General features: G+C 46.8%; 2 protein-coding genes across 2 annotated transcripts in view; one reads left to right on the top strand and one right to left on the bottom strand.

Annotated features, from left to right (window-relative positions):
• Positions 1-27,011, bottom strand: part of LOC102941373 (scavenger receptor cysteine-rich type 1 protein M130) — a 1,272,625-nt gene that overhangs the window by 675,007 nt on the left and 570,607 nt on the right. The gene's annotated exons all lie outside the window — the stretch shown is intronic.
• Positions 1-27,011, top strand: part of LOC114022651 (scavenger receptor cysteine-rich type 1 protein M130) — a 103,452-nt gene that overhangs the window by 61,583 nt on the left and 14,858 nt on the right. The window contains 8 exon segments of the mRNA XM_043551849.1: positions 17,302-17,619; positions 20,992-21,306; positions 21,746-22,057; positions 22,522-22,584; positions 22,673-22,987; positions 23,404-23,439; positions 23,639-23,776; positions 26,666-26,764. Coding sequence (XP_043407784.1) covers positions 17,302-17,619; positions 20,992-21,306; positions 21,746-22,057; positions 22,522-22,584; positions 22,673-22,987; positions 23,404-23,439; positions 23,639-23,776; positions 26,666-26,764 — 1,596 coding nt within the window.

Genomic DNA, 27,011 nt, shown 5'->3' with positions numbered 1-27,011 from the left:
TGGCCTCTGCAGCGGACCCCCCTCTGTGACTGTGAAGTGTTTTCATTTTCTCATCTCCAGTTGTTCCGGTGCCAGGCCTTTCCTTTCCCTTGGAATGCTCCCATTTTACAGTTCATTTGCTGAATGTGGGTCAGTGTCATGGAGGGTCTCAGCCCAGCTTTGGGACCTGTGGCCAGGGGTGGAGGCTTATGTGGGAGGAATCTCTGATCCGGCCAGGAGTTTGCCTGCTCTGCAGGGTGGAAGGTTTCTTTCTGATGCCATTGTTTATCAGGGCAGTTGTGGTGCTGGTGCTGTCTATCCCACAGGGCCCTGTGGCTGGCGCTGCCAGTTGCCCTTTTTTGGGGAAAATATTTGGGAAACTTAGTCATGGTCATAGAAACATTTAATGAAAATCATTGAATTAGTGAATTTGCCTGTTGGCAAATAATGTGTTTGGTTCTTTATAACCATTAACTTCTGTTCAAAAAATTGTATATGAATTTACACTGGGCTGATGGGAGTTCAGTGCCCAATTTGCTTTGACTTTCAGTGAGACTATGGATCCTAAGTGCCCAAGGGCCAGGTTTTAAAAGGTATTTAGGTGTCTATAAATGCAGATAGGTGCTCAGTGGGATTTTCAAATGTGCCTGGTGCTGAACTCCCAGGAGATTTGAAAAGTCCCAGGAGATGCCTGTCTGCACTCCTAGGTGCCTGAGTGTCCTTTAAAATCTGGCCGTGAGTCACTTTTGAAAATGACATGTAGGCTCCTAGGTCAGTGAGGCACGGCTGACATTTTTACCCTTAGACTAAAATCCAGATCCCTGTACCCAGCCAGGTACCCAGCCAGAGTAGCTTGGGAGAGGCGCAGGGCGCAGGGTGTTTATGGAGCCCCCTTCCCACCCTCATAAGGTGACCAGGCAATGGGTTGATCGTCCCCGCTCTCTGATACCCTGTAGATCTGGTGTAGCATAGAGGGCTCAGCCAAAAGCATATCTCAGCCTTACAGAGCACAAGAATATTGTATTATGGAGGAATTTCCTGTGACTCCATAGTTAATGTTACAATTATGGGCCCATTATATGTTTTATTTTTAACTCTTCTCTTTTTAACAGTTAGTAGGAGTAATAAATTCCTATGCAAAAGGCATAAGGAAGAGTAGAATATTTTCCTTTAGAATTTCAAAAGTTTTAGCAGCTCCCCCTGGCAATGGAAGCTAAAGGTAAGTGTTTAATCTTAACCCTCTATGGATTGTGAGTGCATTGGGGAATTGGGGAAGGGGTGGAATAGGGGCGGGACTGGGGGCGGAGCGGGAGTTGAGCACCCCCCGGGACAATTGGAAGCCAGTATCTATGCCTGGATTACTATAACAGTCTTACCATGGAGTCACAGACAGTGCTCTTAGACCAGTGGTGTTCAACCTGCGGCCTGCAGGCTGCACGTGGCCCATCAGAGTAATCTGTTGTTGGGCCGCAAGACAGTTTGTTTACATTTGCACTGCCGCCCGCAGCTCCCAGTGGCTACGGTCTATAATTCAAAATGGTAGCAGAGATGTAGTCATCTGCCAGTTTCCCAAAACTCTCTCAGGGCTACCCAGAATGACTCTGGGGATCTCCATCTTTTTGTCTACTTATTCCACCCTGTTAGAATCCGTACAGTCCAGAGATGAAGGATCTTTCCCTGAATCTAGCCTTATAGCTTCATCTCACAGAAAACAAGCTGACAGGGTCACTACGCACATGAACTCTTCCTTTGGTGATGGAGAGTGAGGAATGCATTTAGAGTGTTTGCCCCCGATCATCACACACAATGACCACTTGCTTTGAAATTAGCACTTTTCTGTTAAAGTTCTTCATTTGCATTCCACAAGGCTTCTTTCTCATTTGATTAGTTATTTCGTTACAGGGCTATACACAGTGGAAATGTTTGCTATTGCATTATAATGGGATACAGATAAGTGAGAACCATGCAAATAACATGGTTATTTTTCTTGAAAATTAAACACTCTTATACGTTTACACATTTAATAATCACTTTGATCAATACTAATGCACACGTGAATGGGCCAGGCTGTGCATTTGTAAGCTTTCAGTGAGACCTGAGGCTTTGGCATGAGCTGGCACCTGGTCTGTGAGCATCACAATCAGAGTGCAGGCTCATCTGTTCGCTCCCGGCACTCTGTCCCAGGGAGACTGTCTTCCCCTACTGGGCCCAGGCAGTGCAGAAAGGAAACCACCTGAACTGAATGTAGAAGGGACAAGAATCAGACCGGGATGAGAGGAGGAGGGTAGATTGGGACAAGGAGCCTGTGGGGTGGCCGGGGGACAGACAGACATTCTGAGACTGGATACTGGTGGGAAGCGAGAAACTGGCACTGGAAGAGAAAGGGGGAGATGGGAACTGGCTGGGCAAGGGGACTGGGACTGGGAGGAGGGAGTGGGAGGAGACTATTACTGGCTAGGCAGGGTAAATGGAACAAGAGTCGGGGGACAGAGACTGTGACTTGCTGAGCAAGGAGCTGGGAGATGGGGGAGACTGGGACTGACTGGAGAAGGAGTCTGGGACTGGGAACCAGTGGGGAGGAACTGGGGGTGGGTGAGGAGAGACAGACCAGATAAGGAGCCAGAGTGTGGGGAGAGTCTAAGACTAACTGGGCGACGAGACTGGAATAAGCAGCTTTGGTGGGGTGGGGGAGACCGAGAGCAGATCGACATGAACATTTAGTGTGTGGCAAGCTGGGGGGTAAATCTCCCCTGCTCTGGCCTGCCAGTTCCCTCCTGTGCTTTGATCTGCTCCCCATTCCCAGCACTGGGGAACTGTTCGTGCACAGCAGCAGGGTCCACACGGACACTCAGGGTGCAGCAGGCTAGTGCGGGGTAAATTTACACCCCAGTGATTTACACTCCACTCTATCTGCTGGATCTCTGGGCAGAGGGGGTGTGTTCATGTAACTCTCTCCCCCTCCCAGCAGCTGTCAGGGGAGAACTCATTCAGACCCTGCTTACAGCTGCCATTTCCTAGTATTTTTAAACAATAAAAAGAGGGGTTGGGCAGGAACTTTGCAAAAATGAGCTTCGTTGTCAGGACTTTGAAACTCTGCAGAAAACAGATCGACCTTCACCAATGTAAACCCCCTAATCTGGTTCTAACAACTGCACAATGCCTTGTGCTGCCCACGGAGCAAGTGCCCAGCAGGGAGTCCCTCTCCTCTGAACCTCACAGGAGGAGGGAGCTGCACAAGAACCAAGGAGTATCAGAGCAAAAGTCCCGTCTGTGCACCTTTCTGTAAAACTGCACCTGCGTCTCAGCTGGAGCTGCATGTTTGCAATGGGAATAAAGTTTGGGTTTCTAACAGGGCGCGTGAAGGGCAGGGCTGCCTAGTGATTGGTGCCTCTGACGTCCAGCCCCTTCTTTTGAAGGTCAATTTGCCTCAGTGTTTTAGGCAGTGGGGCAGGGAAACCCAGACCCTCCCTCTCCAATGGGTCCCAGTCCAGGGTCTTGATTGCATCTACCCCTGAATAGGGGAGGCCTCCCAGCAGGGATCTAAAACCACTGCCCTGGGCTACTTCCTACCACCGTCCCTTTTGTTTGGGGCATGGCCTCTCTAGTCCCATTCGCTGGGTGGCTTGCATCCCAGAGTGCCCTCTTGTGGATCTTGGGTGGCACTGTGCTGCAGTCCCAGGCTCCTTCAGATGGGGAAGCCACAAGTTTGTTGAGACTCAACCCCACAATGTCTCGGCTTCAGGAACCCACTTACCTCAGTTGCCGGAGGCTCCTAGGTCTCCTCCACAGTCCCCCTTGGCTGGGGAGATACAGTGTTTACTCCCTGGTGCTGCCTCGGCTGGCAGGCTAGTGACCCTTCCCCTCAGGTAGGGAGGCGGATAGCTCCTGCCTCTTCGCCAGTCAGCCCTCAACTGAGCCGGGCTCTCTCCTTTTCTCCGCCCAGGCCTGGCATTGGCTGCAGGTACAGCGGGATGGGGCTAGCTGGGCCCAAAGGCTCCCTTTAACCCCTGCCGTGCTGGCAGGGTAGTTCCACATGCCTGTGCTGAAGATTGGAGAGGAGGAGGAGTCTTTCCATGGTCCTTATAGTTATGTCCATTCTTGTCACTAATCCCCATCTTCCCTGGTTATAGGTGCAGGGCCAGCTCATAGGCCAAACCCAGAGTTCCTTACTCGGGCCGTCAGCTATTGACTGTAATGTGAGTTTGCTTTGTCCAGACTGAGTAGAAACATAATAAAGGACTCAGGATTGGGCCCATTCAGAATTATTCCAGAAATAACCAGTCAGTCGTCTACAAACTGCCCTGTGCACTGGATATCACTGAGAACAAATACATAAAGGAGCTGTGAGGTTTCTGCATCAATTTTTCAGAGCTGCTGTCCTGACAGAATACTAGAAAACTTTCAAAATGTGACAGTCGTCTTCTTATATGCAGTGTTGTTGTAGCCATGTTAGTTCCAGGATATTAGAGAGACAAGGTGGGTGAGGCAATATCTTTTATTGGACCCATTTCTGTTGGAGAGAGAGAAACTTTTGATCTGACAGAGAAGAGCTGAGTGTAAGCTCAGAAGCTTGTCTCTTTCACCAACAGGACTCGGTCCAATAAAAGATATTACCTCAGCCACCTTGTCTCCCTCAACCCCTTCTCGTCCAACTTTCACTTTTCATTTCTGGTTGGATTAATACCAAACTTCGCGAAAACATTCTCCTCCGCCAAGGTCCCTGCCTCAGTCATTGCACCGGCTGGACGGTGCCCAGGGAGTGAATCAGGGATGTACAGTGAAAGAGGCTGTTGTCTATAGGCCCACAGCCTCATTGGTTGCAGCAGCAGCATCGCCATGATTGGCAAGCCCTCCATTCGAGGGTGATCTCCACCACAGATTTACAGATGGGTCCTGAGACGACTTAGGAGTTGGATCCTGGAATCATAGATCTGCCCGCAGTAGGTACAGACATTTCCTGACGGGTCAGCTGCCTGCTGGGAGAAAGTTCTTTTTCTTTCCTTCCTTCTCTCTCTCTTTTCAACTTCGAGGGCAAGGCACTTCTCCTCGAAGCGGGCCACTGCCTGATGGAGGATGAAGCATCGAGATCGGTTGGTTGCTTGCTCCTCCCAGCTTGTGATATCCACATGAGTTTTCTGGAGATACGCTTTCAGTGCGTCTTTGTAGGGTTTCCTCTGACCACCACGGGATCTCTGACCATGGGTGAGCTGAGAGTAGAGGGCTTGTTTTGGGAGGTGAGAGTCTGGCATCCACACACAATGTCCAGCCCAGCGGAGTTGGTGAGTGAGGATCATTGCTTCAATGCTGGTGACATTAGCTTCAATGAGGATGCTGGTGTTGGTGCAGCGATCTTCCCACTTGATTCAAAGGATCTTCTGGAGGCATCATTGGTGGTACCTCTCCAGACTCTTGAGGTGCTATCGATAGGTCACTCAGGTTTTGCATCTATAAAGGAGTGTAGGAATAGCAATTGTCTTACAGACCTGGATCTTAGTGTCCTTCCATAGGTCATGGTCTGTGAAAACGCGCCAGAGCAGTTTCCCAAAGGAAGCACTTGCGCACTGGATCCTGTGCTGGATCTCACTGTCAATTTTTGCATGTTAAGAAAGTTGGCTACCGAGGTAACATAAGTCCTCAACTCTCTCAAAAGTCTGTCCCTTGATGGTGATTTGTGGTGGTTCATGTGGAAGGCCTGAAGCAGGCTGATGGAGCACTTTAGTTTTCTTGATAGTGAGTAAGAGTCATAGGTTTGGTAAGCTTGTGCAAAAAAATCTAGTATGGACTGAAGGTCATTCTCAGTGTGTGTGATGATGAAACAGTCATCAGCGTACTGAAGGTCAGTAAGGGATGTCCTGAGGACTTTAGGCTTCGAGCGGAAACACCAAATATTAATAAGCTTCCCATCCATTCTGTATTGAATGTCAACTCCAGTGGGGAGGAGGTCTTTATCAAGGACCAAAATGACTGCTAAATACATGGAGAACAGGGTTGCTGCTTAACATCCTTGCTTAACCCCAGTTTTGACGATGAAAGGATTCATCTCCAGGCCATTACAGAGAACGGTGGCAGTCATCTCATCATGAAGAAGCCTTAGGCCCTCAATAAATTTTGGAGGGCAGCCAAATGTGGCCAGCACCTTCCACAGGGCTTTGCAATTGACAGAGTCGAAGGTCTTTGTCGAATCGATGAAGGCCATGTGCAGGTCCTGATTTTGCTCCTGAGATTTTTCCTGGATTTGGTGGGCAAGGAAGATCATGTCGGTTGTCCTACAGGATGGTCTGAAACTGCACTGAGATTGCGGCAATATTTCCTCAGCAAGGGGAAGTAATCGGTTTAAGAGGATACGGGCAAGAATTTTCCCTGCTGCAGATAGCAAGTCAATGCCACGATAATTTCCACACTTCAACTTATCTCCGTTTTTAAAGATGGTAACAATGTTAGCATTTCTCAAGTCTTCCGGAATCTTCTCAATATACCAAATTTGAAGAAAAATGAAGCTCCTGACAGCTTAGCTCTGAGGATCATTGGAGCACACAAGCCCCTTCACTGCAACAAGGTGATGGTCCCCAAAGAGGGGTTGCAGCCGTGGCAAGATGTGTAACCAATAAAATTATGCTGAAATTATGCTCCTGGCTGCTGTGGGTCAGAGTGGCACCAGGCACCAGAACGGAGATGATGGAGACTGTATCCACCTATTGGGCCCCGGTAGTGTGAGGAGGAAGCTACCTGAATTGAACGCAGACTGGGGTGAGAGGGGAAAATAGATGAGGATAATGATGCAGGGGGAATATTCTGAGCCTGGAGGCTGGTGGATGGAGAGAAACTGGGACTGGGAGAGAAAGCGGGAGATGGGGACTGGCTGGGCAAAGAGACTGGGACTGGGAGGAGGGGAAAAGAGACTAGGACTGGCTAGGCAGGGCGATTAGGACAGGGAGTGGGCGGGGAGAGACTGTGACTTTCTGATCAAGGAGAGTGGGAGCTGGGGTGACTGGGACTGACTTGGTGTGACGTTCTCCTCTGGTGTTATCCATACCGGTGATCTGCTAGGTCACGCCAATCCTTGAGTCTGGGATCCAGCCTTACCCTGCTCTACTGTGAGAACCCCCACTCCTGGCCTGTTCATGCACAGCCTCTGGCATGTAAGCTGCTCTTTGGATCGTGCAACCAAATGTCACTACCCAATGAGTTCATCAATTTAACAAAGAAATTGATATGTACCAGGCTTGTTGTCCCCAGGAGAGTCTCTGACACACTTCAAACCAAACACATTGCTTCAGATAGAATAAACAAACAAATGTATTAACTATAAAGATAGATTTTAAGTGATTATAAGTCAAAACATAACAGGTTAGATTTGGTCAAATGAAATAAAAGCAAAACCCATTCTAAGCTGATCTTAACACTTTCAGTGCCCTTACAAAATTAGATGTTTCTCACCCCAGGTTGGCTGGTTGCTCTTCTACCAGGCTCTCCCCTTTGATCAGCCCTTCAGTCGCTTGGTGTGGTGTCTGTAGATGTAGGTGGAAGAGAGAGGAAGAGCTTGGCAAACATCTCTTCCTTTTGTCATGTCCTTTTCTCCCGCTTCCTGGACAATGGCTATTGATGGGTTGTTTGACACTCTGTCCGGGTGTTGATTACTTTCCTTGCTGTTGCCTCTGGGGAGCTAATATCTGTCTGATTCCCCCAACTTACAGCATGTTTTAGTGACAGCCATACTACACAATTCTCATAACTTCATACGCAATAATGATCTACATATATGGATAGAGAAATGACTTTCAGCAGATATAACCTTTCCCCTGATACCTTACAAGGCATGCTTTATAGGTAAGATCAGAATTATATGAAAATGAGGAATATTGGGGTTACAACATGCTCCCCCAAGGTATAGAATGTCATACTGGGTGAGGAGTCTGGGACTGGGAACCAGTGGGGAGGAACTGGAGGTGGGTGAGGAAAAACAGATCAGATCAGGAACCAGGGTGTGGGGGGAGTCTAAGACTAACTGGGCGATGAGACTGGAATAAGCAGCCAGGGTGGGGTGGGGGAGACCGAGAGTAGATCTGTATGAACATTTACTTTGTGGCAAGCTGGGTTGTAAATCTACCCTGCATTGTCCTGCCATGCACCGAGTGTCCATGTGGATGTGCAGTGAGGCCTTGTCTACACTACTGCTTACGCTGATGTAAGTTACGTCACTCAGGTGTGTGAAAACAACCCCCCTTCCCCGAGCAATGTAACTTACATCGACTTAAAGCAGTGTCTCCATCGCACTATGTCAGTGGGAGACGCTCTCCCGCCAGCAGAGCTTCTGCCTCTCGATGAGGTGGACTAATTATGTGGACAGGAGAGCGCTCGCCCATCGATGTAATGCGTCTTCACCAGACACGGTTAAATCAGCGCCGCTGCATGGATACAGTGTCACTGATTTAGTGTGGGAGCGAAGAGAAGCCCTAGCAGTTCCCTTGTGTGCTTTGATCTCTCCCGGTTCCCAGCACTAGGGAACTGTTAGTGCGCAGCAGCAGGCTCCACACGGACACTCAGTGTGCAGAAGGCTACTGTGAGGTAAATTTACACCCCAGTTTTCCACAAGTTATGTGTGTGTAGAGAGAAACCCTGAGAGTGGATGAGGCATCCAGGGAGGGGAACAGGGGCTTGGGGCAGACAGGACAACCCAAGGCAAGGGTAAGAGTGAGAAACAGATCAGCTGAGGATCCCAGAGGGGAAGGACAGCACAGAGAACAGGGGGAAAATTGGGACTTGGCTGGGGAAGCCAGAGGTGAAGTCTAGGACTAGTTTGGCAAGGAGACTGGGACTGGGGATGAGAAGCTTGAGGAGTGGAGACAGGAATTGGGTAGAGAAGAAGAATGGGACTTGGACACAGACCAAGGGATGGGGAAGAGACAGCACTGGGACAGGTTGGAGGGGGTGGGCAAAGAAGGAGTTAGGCTTGAGAGAACAGGGGAAGAGGGGTCTGTGACCAGTAGAGGACACACCTCTCCAGACCTGGAATGGAACCCAGAATCCCTAAGTTTTGCCACTCCCTTGCTGTCAGCAAATATTTGTCAAACCCTCCCAAAAAATCTTCTGATCTCTGTCTAGTGCTGGTCCACAAAGAGGATGACAACCTACTACTGCTGTCAGTTACTCCATTAGCTCAAGTAGCAGAGGTTTGGGTGGCAGATCTGAAGGTTCCAACCCTGCTGACGATCCGTGTGGGTGTCAACATGATTCCGCATCTTGGAACTTCTGATTTTTTCAGTTTGTTTTTTTTAAAACCTAGGAAAGTATGCACAAAACATTACTTTTAAGGAACGTTAAGTTTGCAAAGTTGAGCTGTAAAAAATAAGGAAATGACAGAAAGTTGTCTTTGCACCTCTCTTTTGGCCCACTTGTGCGTATGCATTAAGATACTGTCTTTCATTACATGATAACATGCTATTTTCTTCACAGAATAGACAGTGATCTGAATCAGGGCCGTGGCGTGAAGGAGATGGTTGTCTGTAGGATCCCTGCCTCACTTGCTGCAGAAACTGTGAAGTGAGCTGTGTGTGAGGCAGGGGATTGCAGGAAGAGAAAGGAGGGTCTCTTGTTAAGGCAGGTGAATGCTGCCCTGGGGAACTGGATTCTATCCCTTCCTTTGCCACAGAGCTCCTATGTGATGCCTGGCAAGTCGCTGATTCCAAGTGTTTCACTGGTGCTCATTAATTGTGTGTTCCTCATTTTATGGGTGGCCCCCTTGAGAACATGAGCGTCTGATTTGCAGAAGTGCTGAACACTCACTGTTGTAAACTGAAGTCAGTGGGAGCCGTGCTGCACAAGCCTAAGTCCTCTCAAAAGCCAGGACGTGGGTATCTCAAGTTGGGCACCCAAAATCAGTGGACGCTTTTGATACTTTTGGCCATAGAGTGTCTCTGGGCTTTGGTTCTCCATGTGTAAAATGGACATAATAACAGTTCCCTACCTCCCAGGTGTTGTCAGCTGTTGGCTGTGCGTGTTTTCTCTCTGTGTGTGTTTTCAGCTCTGCGCAGATAGCTGACGCAGCAGGCCTCGATCGAACTGCCCAAGAAGACCACAGACTCGGTTCAGTGGCGAAGGCGCTTGTTCAGGTTTATTGCTGACAAAGGACGGTACTAGCTCCCCGGATCAATGTCTACAGTTACACTGGCATGTCTATGCCCCTTACAATGGACTGGCTCAGTGAGTGGTGAGACTTTCCACTCCATCCCCTCACCCAAGGCCAGAAAAAGACACACATCCCCCTCCGTGACCTGTCTTTTATACTGTGATAAAATCAAGTTACCCTCTGAAATAACTAGTTACCACCCTTTACCATGTTCATGTTGGTTTGATCAAAACATCTCTATCCATCACCCTGTCATCCTGAACTTATCTTTGAAGGGGTCATTTTTTCCCTTTCATCGTCTTTGGGGAGTGTGTTTACACCATAACCCTGTATCAAGGTGTTCTGGTACCACCCTTCTCGAATGTGTTTATGCACGTGCCAGTGCCGAGCACTTCTCATGAGTGTTTGTGTTTTTGCAACACCAACCATGCCTTTGCCAGGTTCATGTTCTGGACAATGAACCTGCACGCACAGTCACAAAAGGGACTAATGAAGGTTTCACAGGCAAGTGCAAGTCTGGCATTCTGAATGTTTGAGTGCTTCACTTTGTAAACGTTAACTTTCTTTTTGATTCGTAGCTGTATAGATTTTAAAGCCAGAAGGGAGCATTAGATCTAGTCTGACCTCCTGGGTAACAAAGGCTGTAGAATTTAAACCAATTACTACAGTACTTCATCTGAACTTGTGTTTGGATAAAGCATATCTTCCAGAAAGGCACCCAATTTTGTTCTAAGAAAAGGAGTACTTGTGGCACCTTTGAGACTAACCAATTTATTTGAGCATAAACTTTCATGAGCTACAGCTCACTTCATCGGATGCAACTTATTTGACCATAAGCTTTCGTGAGCTACAGCTCACTTCATCGGATGCAGCTTATGCTCAAATAAATTGGTTAGTCTCTAAGGTGCCACAAGTACTCCTTTTCTTTTTGCGAATACAGACTAACACGGCTGTTACTCTGAAACCTGTCAATTTTGTTCTGAATATTTCAGGAGGTGGTGAATCTTCTGCTTCCCTTGGTAATTTGTTCCAATGTTTCATCAGTATTCTGATGAGGTTCAACAAGGACAAGTGCAGAGTGCTGCAATTAGGATGGAAGAATCCAATGCACCGCTACAGACTAGGGACCGAATGGCTCGGCAGCAGTTCTGCGGAAAAGGACCTAGGGATGACAGTGGACGAGAATCTGGATATGAGTCAACAGTGTGCCCTTGTTGCCAAGAAGGCCAATGGCATTTTGGGATGTATAAGTAGGGGCATTGCCAGCAGATAGAGGGACGTGATCGTTCCCCTCTATTCAACACTGGTGAGGCCTCATCTGGAGTACTGTGTCCAGTTTTGGGCCCCACACTACAAGAAGGATATGGAAAAATTGGAAAGAGTCCAGGAGAGGGCAACAAAAATGATTAGGGGACTGGAACACATGAGTTATGAGGAGAGGCTGAGGGAACTGGGAATGTTTAGTCTATGGGAGAGAAGAATGAGGGGGGATTTGATAGCTGCTTTCAACTACCTGAAAGGGGGGTCCAAAGAGGATGGCTCTAGACTGTTCCCAGTGGTAGCAGATGACAGAACAAGGAGTAATGGTCTCAAGTTGCAGTGGGGGAGGTTTAGGTTGGATATTAGGAAAAACTTTTTCACTAGGAGGGTGGTGAAACACTGGAATGTGTTACCTAGGGAGGTGGTGGAATCTCCTTCCTTCGAAGTTTTTAAGGTCAGGCTTGACAAAGCCCTGGCTGGGATGATTTGATTGGGGACTGGTCCTGCTTTGAGCAGGGGGTTGGACTAGATAACCTCCTGAGGTCCCTTCCAAACCTGATATTCTATGATTTTATGATTCTATTACTGTGAAAAATGTATGCCTTGCTTCGAATAGGAATTTATCTGTCTTTAACTTCCATCCATTGGTTCTTGTTATGCCTTTCCCCACTAGATTAAGAAGGCCTTTAGTATGCAGTGTATTGTTCATGTGAAAGTATCTATACACTGAAATCAAGACACATCTAGGTCATCTTTTTGATAAACTAAACAGATTGACCTCCTTTAATCTCTTACTGCAGGGCACATTTTCAAGCCCTGGAATTTTTTAACATCCTTCTGACAATGTGGACACTAAAAGCAGATGCAGTATCTGTCTCCCCGGTGCTGTACATAGAGGAAAAATCACCTCCCTACTTGAACTGGTTGGAAATTATCTGGCAAACCAGAGTTTCATTGGAAAATGCCAGTTTGTTGAACTCAACATTTATCATGAAAGTGAATTGGGGTTCAATGAACTTTCTTGAAACCACAAGCAGGGTCTGGTGGAAATATCCATGGTTCCCTGCCAGGTTCCCTGGGGGCTTCTGTTAGTCCTGTCATGCAGATTGTCCTGGGGCTGGGTACCCCAGTCTTCTAGGATCTGCAGCTCTGGGGCAGCCCCACCATACAGATTGATCCAGAATTGGAGACCCTAGTCTTTCTAGGGTCTGTACCTCCAGTGCCGCCCTGCCAATGCTTTCAGGCTCTCTGCCATGGGATAGGAACCTGCAAGCCCTGGGAGCCCCAGCTCTAACCAAGGCTCGGCTCCAGGCTCTGCATCAGGGATCCTGGAAGTCCTGGGATGGGTTCCAGTGTCCCAGGGTCTGTGGCTCCTGGGCAGCCCTGCCTTGCAGAATGTCCCGGACTGGGCTATTTGCCTATTTAGGCTGCCAGCTGGCCAAGGAAGCCCAGGGGTCCCCAGTCCAGGGCAGGCCACATGATGAGGCTGCCCCAAAGCCCCAGCAGTGGCTCTGAGAAATTGACATGCTTGTCCTCATGTTAACAGTAGTGAAACTCTGCATCTGTTGGGGTTCCTGGGAGCAAATTTCATTTTGGATACACCATGGGCTGGAGTTTCCAAAACAAACTTTGAGCCGGATTTCCAATTCACAGGAAATTTTAAAATAGTGACATTTCCTGTACACTGGAAATCCTGTATTTCAGCCAGCTGTACTCATTGCTCCCCTCTTTCTACATCCAAGGATCACCTTCAATGTTTTTACAGCAGCATCACACTGGGAGCTCACATTCAATTCTTTGTCTACTATGACCCCTGCAAAGAACATGGGCTATATCTGTATTTCTGTGACTATTACGTGTACCTCAGTTCCTTTTACTGCTATTTTCACATTTCCTTCAGGGGTTCAAAGGGCAACCCCTGTCTGAGCTCCCCACATGTCCCAGGACGGCAGACAATGGTTTCATAGAACCCAGTTACTGGTACTTAACTGACAATAGAGGTGTCAGGGCTTTTGAGCTTTTGCATCTAGCCAATCTGAGCACAAGCCCCCTTCCTTGGGATGGGCCCCTGAGATGGGAAATCTTAAACGGAGAGCCTGGGAATTGTTAACAGGGGAGCCCTGAGGAACAGAGGGGGTGAGGCAGGGTCTGCAGGGAAGGAGACTGAAACACAATCCCCAGAGGCAGGGGTTGCTGGGATAAGCTGAGTCAGTCCAGGTTTTGAGGGAAAAGGTGAGCTTTAGGTAAGACATAGACCTGTAGGCTGTCAGTTGCTTTATTCTTTTCCCTGTGGTTGCTGTGTTCCTATGGATAAATAAAAAATAACACTGTCCTGCATCTGGTACTATTCAATATTTTCATAAATGACTTGGATGATGGAGTAGAGAATACACTGACACAATTTGTGGATGACATGAAGCTGAGAGGGGGGTCACAAGCTCTTTGGAAGGCAGGGTTAAAATTCAAAATCATAGAATCATAGATTCATAGAATATCAGGGTTGGAAGGGACCTAAGGAGGTCATCTAGTCCAACCCCATGCTCAAAGCAGGAGCAATCCCCAACTAAATCTAAAATTAAAATGATCTAGATAAAATGGAGAATTGGTCTGAAATCAGTAAATTGAATTTCACAAAAGACAAGTGCAAAGCATTAGACTTAGGAAGGAAAAAGCAAATGCAAAAAAACCCAAAATATGGAATAACTGAGTAGGCAGCAGTTCTGCAGAAAATGATCTCGGGGTAAAAGTGGATCACAGACTGAAATGGGTGATGCTGTTGTGAAAAAGGGAAATGTCATTCTGAATTGTATTAACAAGAATGTAATATGTAAGACACAGGAGGTAATTTTCCCACTCTACTTAGCACTGATGTGGCCTCAGCTGGAGTACTGTGTCCAGTTTTGCTCATCACTGTTTAAGAAAGATAAGGACAAATTGGAGAATGCCCAGAGGAGAGTAACAAACAGAGTAAGAGGTTTAGAAAACATGATCTGTGAGGAAATGTTGAAAGAATTGGACATTGTAAGTTTACAGAAGAGAAGACTGAGAGGTGAACTGATAACAGCCTTGAAAGAACTGAAAGATTGTTTGTCAATTGTTGTCCATATCCACCAAGGGTAGGACTAGACAATCATCTTAGATTTCAGCAAATGAGATTCAAATTAGATATTAAAAAAAACCTTTCTAACTATAGGGATAATTAAGGACTGGAACAGGGTATGTAGGGAGGTAGTGTAATCCCCATCATTGGTGACTTTGCACAACAAGTTAGACAAACATCTGTCGGGGTGGCCTAGGTATACTTTAACCTCCCTTGATGTGAGGAGATGGACTAGATCACCTCTTGAGGTTCCTTCCAACCCTACATTTCTATTATTCTGTGGTTTTATCCGCTATTCAGGCCTGCTGATGTGAAAAAATGTTGATCCCCGATAAATGCCATTTAACATGCTCCTTAGGTACCAATAGATTGGAGAGAGATTCATCCTCTTCACAGATATGAATAGACATCCTGCTGCTGTCCAAAACCAGAAATGTGTATTAAACACCTCTGCCTTTTCTGCCTCATTATTAACAATTTTACCATCTCCATTTCTAATGGGCCTATGGTATTGTTAGGATTTGTTTGTTTGTTTGTTCCTAATACACTTTAAAAACTCCTTATTTTTCATAGTTCTCCCAGTCACAGATTTTATCCTGATGTCTTTAGCTTCCCTTATCAGTTTTCTTCTAATGGAAATTGATTTGCTCTAATTCCCACTATTTCCATTTTTTAAAATATATTGCCTTTTTATTTGTATTGCTGCCTTCACTATGTCACTGACCCAGAATGAGCTTTTAGGCAAAGTTTTATACCAGTGGAGCACCCCAACTCCCAAAGCCCCCTTTATAATTTTCAGCCTTCATTGACTTTCTAGGACACATTAAGCCCCAGCTGGTTGGAGGAGACAGTGCCTGCTCAGGACGTGTGGAGATAAAACATGGAAACACATGGACCACAGTCTGTGATGCACACTTTGATCTCCAAGTTGCCAACGTTATCTGTAATGAACTACAGTGTGGAATAGCTGTATCTACCCCAGGAGGAGGTCACTTTGGAGAAGGACAAGGGTTGATCTTAACTGAAGAATTCCATTGTGTGGGGAATGAGTCTCTCCTGTTCTCCTGTCCCAGGATATCACAAGTGAATCAGACATGCTCACACACAAATGATGCTGGTGTCATATGCTCACGTAAGAATTCAGCACAATGTCTTTAAAATCCCAATTCTGTGTATTCTAGATTATAGCGAAGCAATGTACTGATCTAACTGTGTAGGGATCTCGGTTTGATAGGGTCGGATCAAAACCCCAAACAAGCCAAGATAATGAGAAAGGGATCAAGTGCCCCTGACTTTCCTTTCTTTTATTATTTGCTATAAAATATCTTCAATGCACCCTCTCTAAACCCCTTCTCCCTTTTCCCCTGGGCACACAGGGTTCCGGCTGGTGAACGGCAGCACAGCGTGCTCAGGGAGGGTGGAGATCCAGGTTCTTGGTACCTGGGGAACCCTCTGTGACTCACGCTGGGATTTACCAGACGCCAATGTTCTCTGCCGTCAGCTCAACTGTGGGTTTGCTGTATCAGCTACAGGAGAAGCGAGTTTTGGGAAGGGAACTGGCTCTGTCTGGACAGGCACATTTCACTGTAAAGGGACTGAACCCCATTTGGGCCATTGCCCTGTTACTGCCCTGGGGGCCTCTCCGTGCTCAGACGACAATGATGCCAGTGTGGTTTGCTCAGGTAAGTGTAATGCTGGATTAACAACACTGGCCCTTCAGTGTGTGACACTGACCCCAGGGGAACCTCAGGGCACAGCAAGGGGAAAGGGAACTGGATTCTAAACCACGTATAATAATAATTAATATATTACAAATAAAATAAAAATAAATATATTATCACCAGAATAGTTATGATCAGGGAAAGCCCTAGATTCTCCAGGAAGAGTTTCAGCAAAGGTGTGCTCATGCAGGGCAGTAAAGCAGGGACAGAATTTGTCCTTAGAGTTTAATAAATGTCACCAACCCACTGTCCCCATCCTTCTTCAAATCATTACTCTGGTAGTTACGGGGGGAGTGGTCCCCTCTCTGGAAGTTGCTTCACATTTTCTATTATAAAATATTCTCGCTACCTTCTGGAGAAGCCCTCATGCCTTTAATGCTGGCAGCAGGCCTTTGCAATTCTGCAAGGGGTCAGGAAAGTGCCTCCCATTACTTCAGAGAAATTCCTTCCATTTTGGCTGAAGTAGAAATAGCTGATCATAACTATTTCCCTTCTCTCACATGAGTTCCTGAGGATATTTCTGGTAGCATGCCACAAAGAAAGCAGAACTTTCTCCCCCATCCCCTTTTTTTTAAAAAAAGTGTCACATCGTTGCAGGTGAGAAAAGTTCAGAAGTGGTTTTCCTGAGAAAAACGGAAATATTGCATTTGAAATACTTCACAGGAAAAAATTTGGGAGTTTCAACTAGCTCTAATATTTATGTCAAATAAAAAAAGGATAATGTTATTTAGTCAAAGTCAAATACTCCAAATTTAGGAAATACCATCAGGGAAGTTTTTTGTGCCTTTCTAATTCTCCCTGCTCCCTTTTGCATACACATTATGATACAGTCTAATTGCAGGCTCTCAAACTATTTGTTTCACTCAGCTCCTGCATCATTCACTGCAGTGGGTGGATGGTGCCTATGGTAACATTTTCATAAGTGACGAGTGATTTAGGGACTTAACTTCTATTTTCAAAAGTAACTTAGGAGCCTCAGTACCATTCCTTACTTTTGTGCATGGTATGCAAGTATTTCTTGCATAGCATGCATAGTGTTCTTGCGTAGAATGCATTCTTTCTAATGTATAACAGGGAGTGTTATTCAGTGAATTTCCCATCTCTCCTGAGCCCAGGTCATTCTGAATCACTCCGACTGCTGAATGGAGAGAGCCGGTGTGACGGGAGAGTTGAGATTTCCCTCCGTGGTGTGTGGGGCAGAGTGCTGGATGACCAGTGGGACATGAACGATGCCAGCGTGGTGTGCAGGGAGCTCCAGTGCGGAGTTGCTGAGAAAGCTTATAACCCCCCTAAGTCTGAGCGAGGAACGGGCCCTGTGGGGCTGAGAAGGGTCCAGTGTGCGGGAAACGAGACTAATCTGACACACTGCATCGTCTCCACATCTGAGGCAGAGCAGGCAGGAATTGCTGAGGATGTTGGCGTCGTTTGCTCAGGTGACTTACTATGAAATCTTGCAAACATCCTGTCCTTGTTCAATGGGAACGTGACCTGTCCTAGGGCCTGTATATACCCCAACTTGTGCTGTGATCTCATTGGACCTTGAAAATATGTGGATCTGAGGTTCAAACTCTGTTGTAAAAATATAGTATTATGTACAGAGAAAAGCACAGCCACAGGATAGGTTAATGCACTGCAGCAACCTCTCTGTCTGCCTGTCTTGCATTTTTAATCAAAACTTTTTCCGGTGTAAAACCGTTTCCTTGTTCTGGAAATTTTGACAAACTTTTTTTTATTTTCATTGAACATTGTCACGGTTACAGAGTTAGCTGCACCTCTCTCCCCTTTTTGCTGTCTCTGTGCATCCACATCAGGCCTTGGCCCACTTGCCCTGCCCTGTCTTGGGGTGGAATCTCGAGATTCTTCCTCCATTAGGCCTGGCCTGGCCACACTACCCTGTGCAAACCAACCACTTATCACCCTGCAGGTCCAACTGGGTTTCAGGCACCAGCATTTCTTCCCCTGGGGAACTTGTGTCCCGTGATAGTGACCTACAGAGTCCTCAGAACAAAGCGCTTTCTTCAGCAGCTGGACGAATGCATTAGGTCAAAAGGGTTTAAAAAAACAAACATCCCACACTTGTGTTGCCGCTCATCTAATCTATGCTTCACTGCAAATTAAGTGAGCTGGGCTTCCCTGGGGAGTAACAGGAAAAGAACAGAATGAGCCTGCGTTCTTGTAAGAACCAAGGTGCTCAGGAGACCCAGCTGGGTCTCAGTTTGCCTGTCCCACTCTGTTCTCCTTTCTCTGTGAAGTTGCTTTTGCTGGAAGTCCCCACCCTCCCTATGTGTGTCTGGGCCCAATTACCATATTGGTCAGTGGTCTGTGTTACAGGGCCAGGTGAAGTCTTCCTTCTGCATCAGATTAGTTTTCCCGGTTGGCCAGCCAGGCCATCTAGGAGAACATCCCCATGATGATTGCTCTGTTGTCCTGCAATCAGCCCCATCCAGCTTTAATGGCGGGAAGCCACTGTTCTTGTGACCATATCCACCTGTGGGACGGAGCTGCCTGTTCCCTCTGACACTGTGATACCATCTTAAAAGTCAAATTAATAAAATCACAGTTCAGGGTACACAGCAGTAACCTGTACCCTACCCCCACATTGGCCTCAAAAACAATCAGATGGGTTTTGGGGTGGTGGGTTCTTTTGTTTTTTGAAAGATTTCAGAGTAACAGCCGTGTTAGTCTGTATTCACAAAAAGAAAAGGAGTACTTGTGGCACCTTAGAGACTAACCAATTTATTTGAGCATAAGCTTTCGTGAGCTACAGCTCACTTCATCGGATGCATACTGTGGAAAGTATCGAAGATCTTTTTATATACACAAAGCATGAAAAAAAAATAGATGTTTACCACTACAAAAGGTTTTCTCTCCCCCCACCCCACTCTCCTGCTGGTAATACCTTATCTAAAGTGATCACTCTCCTTACAATGTGCATGATAATCAAGTTGGGCCATTTCCAGCACAAATCCAGGGTTTAACAAGAACGTCTGAGGGGTGGGGTGGGGGGGGGTAGTAAAAAACAAGGGGAAAATAGGCTTGAATAGAGCCTAGGAGTGGCTAAGTCATTATGCAAGGTAACCTAAGTTAATTGTATCCAATTTGCAAATGAATTCCAATTCAGCAGTTTCTGGCTGGAGTCTGCTTTTGAAGTTTTTCTGTTGTAATATCACAACTTTCATGTCTGTAATCGCGTGACCAGAGAGATTGAAGTGTTCTCCGACTGGTTTATGAATGTTAGAATTCTTGACATCTGATTTACTCTTTTACGTAGAGACTGTCCAGTTTGACCAATATACATGGCAGAGGGGCATTGCTGGCACATGATGGCATATATCACATTGGTGGATGTGCAGGTGAACGAGCCTCTGATAGTGTGGCTGATGTTATTAGGCCCTGTGATGGTGTCCCCTGAATAGATATGTGGGCACAGTTGGCAACGGGCTTTGTTGCAAGGATAGGTTCCTGGGTTAGTGGTTCTGTTGTGTGGTATGTGGTTGCTGGTGAGTATTTGCTTCAGGTTGGGGGGCTGTCTGTAGGCAAGGACTGGCCTGTCTCCCAAGATTTGTGAGAGTGTTGGGTCATCCTTCAGGATAGGTTGTAGATCCTTAATAATGCGTTGGAGGGGTTTTAGTTGGGGGCTGAAGGTGACGGCTAGTGGTGTTCTGTTATTTTCTTTGTTAGGCCTGTCCTGCAGTAGGTGACTTCTGGGAACTCTTCTGGCTCTATCAATCTGTTTCTTCACTTCCGCAGGTGGGTACTGTAGTTGTAAGAATTCTTGATAGAGATATTGTAGGTGTTTGTCTCTTTCTGAGGGGTTGGAGCAAATGCGGTTGTATCGCAGAGCTTGGCTGTAGACAATGGATCGTGTGGTGTGGTCTGGGTGAAAGCTGGAGGCATGTAGGTAGGAATAGCGTCAGTAGGTTTCAGGTATAGGGTGGTGTTTATGTGACCATCACTTATTAGCACCGTAGTGTCCAGGAAGTGGATCTTTTGTGTGGACTGGTCCAGGCTGAGGTTGATGGTGGGATGGAAATTGTTGAAATCATGGTGGAATTCCTCAAGGGCTTCTTTTCCATGGGTCCAGATGATGAAGATGTCATCAATATAGCGCAAGTAGAGTAGGGGCATTAGGGGACGAGAGCTGAGGAAGCGTTGTTCTAAGTCAGCCATAAAAATGTTGACATACTGTGGGGCCATGCGGGTACCCATAGCAGTGCCGCTGATCTGAAGGTATACATTGTCCCCAAATGTGAAATAGTTATGGGTGAGGACAAAGTCACAAAGTTCAGCCACCAGGTTTGCTGTGACATTATCGGGGATAGTGTTCCTGACGGCTTGTAGTCCACCTTTGTGTGGAATGTTGGTGTAGAGGGCTTCTACATCCATAGTGGCCAGGATGGTGTTTTCAGGAAGATCACCGATGGATTGTAGTTTCCTCAGGAAGTCAGTGGTGTCTCGAAGATAGCTGGACAGCTTTTGAAAATGTTCATGTTTTCCAAGTAGGAGCAGATTCTGCAAAGCTTTAGCTTCACTTGCAGTTCTTACTTTCAAGAGCTGTCCCTTAAGGATGACTCAGGTGACTAAAGGTTCAGGGTTAGATCCTGTCCCTTTAAGAGCTTTTTATCAGAAGTTTCTTCACAAAGTCTTCAGCATTTCCTAATTCTACTGACTTCTTCTCTTTATGTTTCTTGTAAAAGACACACATTTTTCAGTATCTCAGCCATTGTAGCATCATCCTTGATTTGCATGGAAGCTGTTTAGTTCACATTATATTGCACATTAACAGCTGGGATCTACCCCTGCAGGGAGCCGGCGGATCAGACTGGTGAATAGGGCAGGTCGCTGTGCCGGGAGAGTGGAGATTTATTACAATGGCAGCTGGGGGACGGTCTGTGATGATTCCTGGGATCTGTCAGACTCCAATGTCGTTTGCAAACAACTGGGATGTGGACGTGCCATCAATGCAACTGTCTCTGCTCATGATGGGCAAGGATCCGGGCAGATCTGGCTGGACGACGTGAACTGCTCTGGGAATGAATCCAATCTCTGGGACTGTCCTTCCGGGGGCTGGGGCCAGCACAACTGCAGACACAAAGAGGACGCAGGAGTTCTCTGCTCAGGTCTGTTCTCTTAATGCTCCCGTGAGTCTGATAATCCGGGGACTTAATGAAGTACATGGGTGTCTGAGGAGTGAGCTGAGGATGTCAGAAAGTTTATCTCCTTTTTCCTTTCTCTCTCTCACTCTCCCCGCTACCTATCCACTTGCAGTGGTCACCATTAAAAAGTCAGCATTGCCAACAGGTAATACCAAGGGGTACTGCAAATGTCACATTGATTTCTGAATCTCGGGTACCACTGTTTGCAACTGTTGGTAAATGGTGTCTTTTAAATAATAATTGCTTTGCTCATGGGCCTGTCACTGGTCTCTAGAAGAATGTTTCTGATTCTTCTGTAGAAGAATGGGCAGGGTTGTTAACGATCTCTGGGATTTTAGCCTTTAAATCCCAGTGTGTTTCGGAATCACAAATGTTCACACTCAATTTGTGCATTTCCTCCCAGAATTCACGGATCTCAGACTGGTGAATGGCAGTGACTGTGCTGGGCGACTGGAGGTTTTCTACAGTGGAACCTGGGGCAGTGTTTGCAACAGTCCTATGGATGCCATCACCATGGCACTTATATGCAAACACTTGGACTGTGGAGACAAAGGGACACTTTTGAAGGAATTTACACATGGAAGCGGCTCTGGCCCCACCTGGGTGGATGGTGTTCGGTGCGATAAGCAGCACAGCTCCCTTTGGCAATGCCCGTCAGACCCTTGGAAACAACAATCGTGTAACAGAGTAGAAGAAACTCATATTGATTGTGAAGGTAAATAGCAAACACACACACACACACACACTAGTCAGGTCTAGCTCACTGAAAGATTTTGATATTATATTTTGTTTCTTTTCACTAGATCTTTTTATCAAATACATACACATTTATATACATTATAAATAAATGTGTATGTATTTGATAAAAAGATCAGTGAAAAGTAACAAAATATAATAATAATATCAATATATATCTATATCTATATCACATTACATCAGATACTGTCCTGCCAGTTACTTAAAGACACACACCCACCAGCAGGGAGCTGCTTAAAGACTGCAAAATCCAGGGTAACAGCTGAGTAGCTAATTAATTATTCAATTATTTAATAACCCAGATTTTGGCTTTCAGCCAATTTACAAAGTGCTGGTATTAGGGGTGTGAAATACCGATAAACCCTACTCGAACCTGCATCGCACATACAGCCCAATCCACTCACCTCAGCTTTCTCTCCATAGGAAGGAAAGGGAAGCCACTTCAGACCCCGTTTGCCGAATGCCCGAACTCTCCAAGCTGCACAGGTATCTTGCCTTCTCTGTGTCTCCCTCTTGTGGTCCCTAAGGACTTTCCCAGCTGTCCCAGTAACATGTGAGGTTTCTGCATTTCCAGACCAGGAGAAGTTACGTGTCGTGGGAGGAGAGGACAGATGCTCAGGGAGAGTGGAGGTTTGGTTCCTTGGCTCCTGGGGAACAGTTTGTGATGACTCCTGGGACATGGCGGATGCTAATGTTGTGTGTCAACAACTGGGCTGTGGATCGGCTCTATCTGCCCCGGGCCAGGCTGCATTCGGCGAAGGGAGTGGTCCCATCTGGGTGGAGAAGGTGAACTGCAGAGGGACAGAGTCGTCTCTCTGGGATTGTTGTTCCAAGCCCTGGGGTGAAAGTAACTGTGACCATAAGGAAGATGCTTCTGTGAATTGCTCAGGTGAGTGACAGGAGATGTTTCTGTTACATGCTGTAATTTTTGGGGAGGATGGATCAGCCCACCCACCTCCCACTTGGTCACAGACCAGGCCCTCCCATCTCCTGTGTGCAGGTGCATCATGGATGCTGTAGGGTGGAACCTTTATTGGGCTAGACTGGTAAGACATTAGCCAGCATAATCCCTACATCCCTCACAGGCCCCAGTGTGCTTGCTTATTAGTAGTGTCCTCATCATTGCACACGAGACTTGGGCCCTAAATCACTAACATACAGGACCGATGCTGCTGTGAGGGGGTTTGTGGAGGTCACAGCTGAAGACGACAACCAGGGATTCTCAGAGGTGAGGTTCCCCCTGGTAACAAACATGTCACCTCTCCCTCACTCCAGACTCCAACTCTCCTCCCTCTTCCTTTGCAGGTGTGACACAGACGACAGATTCACCAAATACCCAAGGTAAACCATCCCCCTTCTCCCATCAAGGGTTAAATTTCCCTGGTGCTGGGTCACAGGGGATGAGCTGCAAGCTGCAGCCTGAGGGAAGAAGCTCCTTTCCATGGCCTGTGAAATCTAGGGGCAAATGACACCCAGGTGGGAGCTGCAGGCCGTGCTGAGCAGGATAATCTCTCTCTGTTGCATGTTCATTTCCATCCAGCTCCCCCGCGCCGCCCTCTGACTGACAGTGGGAGAGTCACGGTGCCCGTGGTCATCTGCGTTATCCTGGGGGCACTGCTCTGCCTGGTCTTAATCATCCTGGGGGCGCAGGTGCGAAGTGCCAGGGCACAGCACAGAGGTGGGTCCTGATTGGTGTCACTATGTGAAATGCTTCTGCAATAGCAGGGGGGCTGCAGGGTGTCAGGGTGAGGGATGATACCAGGCTGGGTGGGGTGGCCAAGGGTGCCTGTTAACTCCTCTCTCATTGAATCTTTCGTTAACTGTCTGGCAGTGGAACAGCCCAGCCATGGAATCTGGAGATGATACTAGCGAGGGAGCATCACAGTTGAATGGAAACTGCACCGGTATCCCGCCCCCACACCCCCGCTCCCTCCCTGTGATGCACTCCAGGAGTCCCAAATCACACCTCAGGCTCCAGTCATCACCTGTCTCTGGGTAGGACCCCCCGTCCCACCTCCTTGTGGCCAGGGTCTAAAGGCTGCACAGCCCTGTGCCTTCCACTGTGATATCCCCAGAAGCCAGGCTGCTTAAAGGCCAGTCCTCATGCTGTGCTTTCTCTCCACGTGCTATGAGCAGTGTATTGCCAGCAGTTACAAATTGCCTCCCAGCTCCTTCTCAGCTGACTGCACCTTATTCATCGGATAAAAGCTTCACAGAGAAAAACACACAAAAAATACAAAATTCCTCCACACTTACTGAACTTACCAGAAATCACCCATCTTCCTCATGGGCAGCCTGGTACAGCAATGTCCCTTCAAACTATTCAGCATTGGCCCTTCTCGGGTGCAGAAGATCTTGTTCATTTCCTGAATGAAAACGAAGACCCTGAGTTTGTTTAAACTCAGCATTTTCTACCAAAAGTCTTTCTTTGTCTCTTGGTCTCTGGTAACCCAGTTTGTACCAGTCCATGCAAATTGCCCCAAGGCCTGGGACCTCTGAGAATTGTTTACGATCTCAGTGATTCACCTCAATAATCCTCCATTGTTTTTTCTTCCTGGAGGACCTGTGGTAACCCTCATCCATGGAGTAAAACACAATCATACCTAAACCATTCACAGATTTCACACAATGGTTCCCAAAGATACTGCGTGGGGTTGCAATACCTGTCACAGGAGGTGTTCTGAATATCCGTCAGGAGAGACATCATGGAAAGGGACCTACATAGATTGGAAATGTTGCCAGACAAAAAAGATTACAAAAATTGAACTGGGAGAATAGTTCTGCAGAGAGAAATCCAGTGGAAAGCAGAATCTTAGGAAAGAGAAATGCTGGAAAGGAGCATTATACTGTATTGTACTGAAAACTGGCACTTGTAGAGGATTTTACATCTATAAAACACTGTACAAATATTAGCTACCAGCACCCTGGGAGACAGATAGAGAACAGGATTGCCATTAACATACACGTAACAGTCACAGTTTAGCCTTAGGGCAATGCCTATAATGTTAGAGAAGAATGAACAGGCTGACCCAGAGGTGGGTTGAGTAGACGGGCTTCTTTATTGCAGTACTTGTTCCCCTCGACCCAATTGTCGAGGAAGCACTGGATTAGTTACAGCACACTCTCTTTATTTAAGTTAGTTTGTAAACACCTACATCCATTACAACACCCCAAAAACCCTTATTAAGTAATAGAAACACCCATACTATGATTATACCCACCTCTATTGACTGATTACAGCATTACGCAGATTATACACACATTTGTGCCTTGGAAATACATTTCTTTGCAGTAATTTGTTGACACAAGTTCCCTTAATCAGCAGTTCTCAGGGGAGGGAGGAAGGGGCCATGACCCAGGGCTCGTTTATGTCGCTGGGAAAGAAAGGGAGGGGGAGAGAACACTTCTTTTACACAAAGGGTATTCTTTAGACAACTACATTCCTTATGCAGCTGCAAGGCTTATCAATTCTCAACAAGCAACAGGGAAGGGAAAAGGAGGGCAACTGATTTATCAAACGGAGAAACACTGCTTGCCTCTGCCCTGATCTCCTAATGTCATGTCAGCACACCAGCAGCTTCCCAGGTCTTTACTTAACCCGAATATATCCCAACATATCATCAGACCTCATGCTTCAGGGCTTCAGATAGTCATCTTCAGGGGTCAGGAAGGAGTTGGGCTCTCTCTCCCATCTTGCATATTTGTGTGGGACAGGATGCTGTCCTCTGTAGCATCTGAGACTGGCCACAGCTAGAGAAGGGAGGCTGGATGAGCTGGTACAGACTCTGAGATGATACAGAGGAGACTCTTTCTTAGACACCTAGCTGATGTGTCTTTTCCACATGCTTAGGGTTAAACCAATCACCAGATTTGGGTCAGGAAAGAATTTTTTCCCAGGTCAGATTGACAAAAAAGGAACCTTGGGGGATTTTCATCTTCCTCTGAAGCATGGAGCAGGAATCGCCTTCCAGGATCATCTGGCATCTCTCACCTAATCAATTCCCTTCCATTGCGTGGACACTGGGCTTTGGTGGTACCTCGGTCCCCCCTGTACTCTGCTTGTGGCACACAATAGTTTGTTCTCCTGAGGACTGAAATGCTTTAGTCTAACTGAGACTTATCTGAGTGAAATATAGAGGCCTGTGTTCTACAGGAGGTCAGACTAGATGTTCTAATGGTCACTTCTGGTCTTAAACTGTACAGAAATAAAGTGTTATCACCATTTTGCAGATGGGTGTAAACAGTAGCGTGGGGGAAGAATTATTTAAGAGTCTCCAAAGGGCAATAACCAGGAATAATGGGATGAGATTAAAGAGGAAACGTTTTGTCTGAATGTAAAGAAACTTCCTGACAGTGAACTAGCCTTTGGAGCCACTATCAAAGAGATTTGTGGAAAGGGATGTTGTCCCCATCACCTGGCACACTGAAATCTAGCCTGGACAGAGCAGTAAGAATGTGCTGTAGGGATCAGTCCTGCACTGGGCTTATGGGGAGGGGCTGTATGATCTCACAGGGTTTCCCATCTCTGGTTTCTATGACCCTATGCAATACTGCCCTTTGTTTTCAGGTTCCAGAAGACCCTTGGATCCCTTCTCTGAGACCGTGTATGAGGAGATTGATTATAACCTGATGAGAGAGAAGCAGAAGAAGATGTTCAGTCACTCAGGTCTGTGTGTCTCAATCTTAACAGGGAGCAAATATGAAAGTCACTTTCCATTCTGAGGCCCTGACCCAGAGCTAAATCACTACAGCTGCACGCTCATGTGAGCTTGGGATTGGAGCTGGGTGCAAGTTTTGGTTAGAACAATTTAGGTGAATGTTATGTATGCAAAGGAGAACATTTTTATGGAGGGGAATGCACTCACTAGGGGTGCTGCTGTTAGTGCCCACCAGTTGTTGTCTAGAAGAAAAGG

The sequence above is a fragment of the Chelonia mydas genome, chromosome 1, assembly GCF_015237465.2.
Source record: "Chelonia mydas isolate rCheMyd1 chromosome 1, rCheMyd1.pri.v2, whole genome shotgun sequence".
NCBI classification, from domain to species: Eukaryota; Metazoa; Chordata; order Testudines; family Cheloniidae; genus Chelonia; species Chelonia mydas.
This window is presented reverse-complemented; position numbering and strand designations above follow the sequence as displayed.